Source organism: Rhamphochromis longiceps, linkage group LG22 (assembly GCF_057381845.1).
Source record: "Rhamphochromis longiceps isolate RC_006_pf linkage group LG22, R_longiceps_female_GT1.1, whole genome shotgun sequence".
Classification (NCBI taxonomy): Eukaryota; Metazoa; Chordata; class Actinopteri; order Cichliformes; family Cichlidae; genus Rhamphochromis; species Rhamphochromis longiceps.
The window spans coordinates 33,294,397-33,298,279 of record NC_140577.1 but is presented as its reverse complement, the minus strand read 5'-3'; the positions used below and the strand labels follow the sequence as shown (position 1 = coordinate 33,298,279).

General features: G+C 41.1%; 1 protein-coding gene across 1 annotated transcript; it reads right to left on the bottom strand.

Annotated features, from left to right (window-relative positions):
- Positions 1-645: 645 nt before the first annotated feature.
- Positions 646-3,666, bottom strand: ssr2 (signal sequence receptor, beta). Its single transcript, XM_085396468.1, has 6 exons — positions 3,555-3,666; positions 2,842-3,002; positions 2,483-2,581; positions 2,020-2,128; positions 1,849-1,926; positions 646-1,481 (listed from the first exon to the last, which is right to left on the bottom strand). The coding sequence occupies exons 2-6, from the start codon at positions 3,000-3,002 to the stop codon at positions 1,371-1,373; spliced, it is 558 nt and encodes a 185-aa protein (XP_085252594.1). The 5' UTR covers positions 3,555-3,666; the 3' UTR covers positions 646-1,370.
- Positions 3,667-3,883: the final 217 nt, after the last annotated feature.

The following is a 3,883-nucleotide window of genomic DNA, read 5'->3' as shown; positions in this document are numbered from 1 at the left end:
CCCTCCATCTATTTTCATCTTCCTCTCTTCCACAGATGGTGCAGCAGCAGCCCCCTGTGACTGTGAGGCCTGATTACAAGTTGTTACTGGCTGTTGCTGGTACTACTGTTCACAGTGCAGCAGCCCTGATAGCTAACGTGTCGTTAATCTGACACATTTTGCTGGATCTGCTTTTATTGTTTTCTCTCAGTTTTTCAGCTCCACCTTTTTAGGCTGGTCCATCGACCCAAGTGTCTTGGCCCACCAGGAAAATGCCCGGTATGCCAGATGACCAGCCGAGCCCTGGACTTCAGCATGTGCAGCAAAATGTTTCATAATCCTGACTACACTCTGCACCATTTTCTGCAAAGGCAGTGGATTACTTCCACTGCCACAAGATTGGATATTTGACATCTTTTTAAACTATGTGCAATAACGTTTTATAATACATCTATCCAGTATTGAAATATCTGCTCTTAAATTTTGACATTTAAAATTGTACTTTCATTTTTTTTCCTGTTATATATTTGCTTGATGTAACAAAACAGAATGCAACAGAAAGAAAAATAACCTTAAGTTTTTATTTATGGGAATGATATAAACTGGAAATAGGGAATGCAAACCCCCAGAAATGAATCAGGCTCAGCTTTAAAAAAACAAAACATGTACCTTGTTTTCATTTATTTTGAACTTAAACAACGGGCTCCAAATGTCATATCAGCTCATTAGAAACACACACTGCAAATACAAGCAGCTGTTTACAGTAGTAACCCCCATTAGCCAGTTCCCATTGTAGGAGTTTAGAACATGTGTGCTGAAGGATTCACCAGACTCATGAGTTGCAGTGCAATTACAGCAATGGAGGGAATGGAGCATGGGCACATCATTCAATGATGTTTGTGTCGTCTCCTTTAGGCTGACTCCTGAATTGCTCTTTTTCATCTTAGTCTATTTGGTGAATTTCATGTTACTGAAGGCAATATCTGACAGAGATTATTACTTAGCTAACTTGTGAATGATTAAACCGGTAGCCAACCAGCCTTACTCTCAAGCCCTCCACAATAGAACCCACGGTTTCCTCCCAAAAAGGGTCATGAAAGACACCTGGCAGGTCCTGTTACTCAGATCATCTCACTAGTTGTGATGGAAAACAGCATAATGTAATTGTTTCGTCACATGAACTATTTGCAGATAAAGAGATGCCACGTGATTTTCACCTTCTACTTCTTGCTCCAAAGTTCTCTTAAATATTCTGTTCGATCAAACCACAATCAAGTCCATTGGTCACCAAGTTTTCGTTTTCACCCCAAGTATGGGCAATGTTTTTTTTACAAAACCCTTTTATTTCCCTTCCCATCCCCAACCCCATTCTTGAAAAGAGCAAAGATGTTTCAGTTCTTCTTGCTCTTGGGCGAATCGTATTTCCTCTTGCTGGAGTACCAGAGAAGCAGAGGGATGCCGATGGAGGGTAGCGTCATCACACCAAATGCAGCCCAGTCCAACTAAAGACAGACACACGGAGCAGTGAGTGAAGTGTTAGAGGACTGTTCTGGCAAATGCAAAAACTTCAGTCTATCAGCCATGAATCGAGACACTATGTGAACAGTGGTATCAAGGAACTCTGTTGTTGTGGAGACTTTAATTTAGTTTATCAACATGCACTACTCGTACTAAAAAGTACTTCTTGTGCTATATGCAAAAATTTGTCAGTATAGATACAGTAAATTCCAATTTTAGCTGAAATTAACAACCCAATAAAGATCCTTAGAGGTTTACAAAATTCCACCAGCCTCAATTTACTTTGATCAGCATAGGCCAGTGGACTCAGGTGCCATAATGAGCGAGCCTCAATCTGTTTTTAACACTTACATAGTGTGGAGAGAAGCGCCGGTCAAACTCTCGCTGAGCCAAGATTCCTCCCTGTCCAGGAGCACTGGAGTAGCCAACCTGCAGGAAGGGAAGGAGGGGACACTTTAGCTTCCAACACATCACTATGGACTGTAAATGCTTTGACTCACTAAGGACTTTAACTGCTTTTACCACAACTTGTCCTCCCTCCTGAACCAGGTAGCTGACGGTAGCAGAGGTAAAATTAAAGTATCCAGCCTTCAAGGGGCGCAACACCACTGTGTGAGAGACGTTGCTGGCTCTAAAAGTTTCAGAGTTAAGAATGATGACTTGGAGAAAGAGCCCATCTATGGTTATTTAAACCAACTTAATGAACCAGGAATGCAGGAATTTGATTTAAGGCCTCCGTCTTATGAACCATGAAGAGTGAATACTTCTTTAGGTTCAGCGGCCTGAAAAGCTATCATTTCAGTATTTGGTCCTACTGTGTAAGATGAAATAACTGTGGTGCAAAACATAGGCTGCCATACAGACACCCAGTAACTTACGTTTGATCAAGAATTTAAGATCAAACTCCCATTAAGCCACAATTAATGCGTCAAAAATAGCTCAAGTTTGATAGTGCCAGTGAGAAGTCATGTTACTGCAAGGATACGGTGCAATCCTGTCCCATTTCACATTCAGCATTCCGGAAACAATTCCAAAATCTTCAGGAGGAAAAGAATCATCGGATAGCTCCACCTCTAGAGCTGCACTGCGGAGACAAACCAGAGGATGACATTTAGTCACACAGTATGCACTAAACATTTTATCAGGTCTTGACAAGCTCTCAAGCAGTTCACATTTCAACAATTCTGAAAACGTCTTGACAATGTTCAAACGTACTGATAAAGTGATTATTAAACAGCAGTTTGTTAAGAAACAACTGAATAAAATAATTCTGTGTCGTTTGGTTTTCTGTGTGTATTCATTTGTACAGTTATCTGATTTACAGCAGCTGTCCAGATATCTGACCTGGAGCCCACGTTGTAGATGCTGTACTGCAGGGTCAGGTCGCGGCCCTCCACAGCATAGCGGTTCAGGAGGGATTTGGAGGCCAACAAACGGGCGCCCTCTTCTCCTGAGCCCAGAGCCAGCAGAGAAAGGATTACAAACACGTGCAGCATCCTGGTCATCTGGTCAAAACAAACAAACAACAAAACAAAAAAGGGAAATTAACTGGAGTTAGGAGGAGAATACGATGGACTACAAAGTATGGTGAAACTATAGCCAGGAGTCCAGGCTGGTTTTGAAATAAAACAATATGCGGTAGTGTCCAGGTATCCAACTAAATTTAGCATAAACAACAAAAAAGAAAGGGGAAAACAATCTGCAGTCAGTCTTTAAACGGAGACTACTTCCTATTTATCTTAGGTTTGACTTTCAAAAGACGAAAGAAAAATCGCGACTGGGAGGTAATTTTAAAAGGCTGTTACGATATGTTACTAATGAAGTGTCCGGCTTCAAGTCAGACTGCTCAACACTAACCGGTGCAGACGCTTACGTGGACCAAAGGAGTCACATCTTCATTTGCGTTAGTAAGAAAATTATAGTAAGTAACAACGCTTTATGTCTAACAGGCGTTTCATAAATTCGCCGTATATTAACAATATGTCCGTTCCTAAAATAGAACATTAGTAAATTATAACTCTGAAGCTTTAAAAGAAAAACAGGAAGAGATTTTTTACCTTCCTCTAGTTCTCTTCAAATGGCAGAAAGTAAAGGAGCTAGTCAAGCGCATGCTCAGAAGCTTAAAGCCTGTTTTTACATGACGTGTACCGAGGGGGAGTTAAAGAAGCCTGCAAACTGCAGCGCCCCTGGTGTTCGGGAGGGAGATAGGAGTCATTCGAAAAGAACGTAGCTCATTATGCAGAAGTAGCTGGACTGCCTGTTCCGGCCCTGTAAAAGTACTTGTTGATCAGTTGAATTTTCATACATATAAAACGGTTTATGTACAAAATATAATTCATTGAGAATAAAATTCTCACCGCAGGTTCTCTGATCTTAATAAGATAAC

Coding starts and splice junctions, on each gene's coding strand:
- ssr2 (XM_085396468.1), bottom strand. CDS start 3,002: ATGACCAGGATGCTGCACGTGTTTGTAATCCTTTCTCTGCTGGCTCTG. Junction 2,582..2,841: donor ATCTACAACGTGGGCTCCAG/GTCAGATATCTG, acceptor TTGTCTCCGCAG/TGCAGCTCTAGAGGTGGAGC. Junction 2,129..2,482: donor AAATGGGACAGGATTGCACC/GTATCCTTGCAG, acceptor TGAAACTTTTAG/AGCCAGCAACGTCTCTCACA.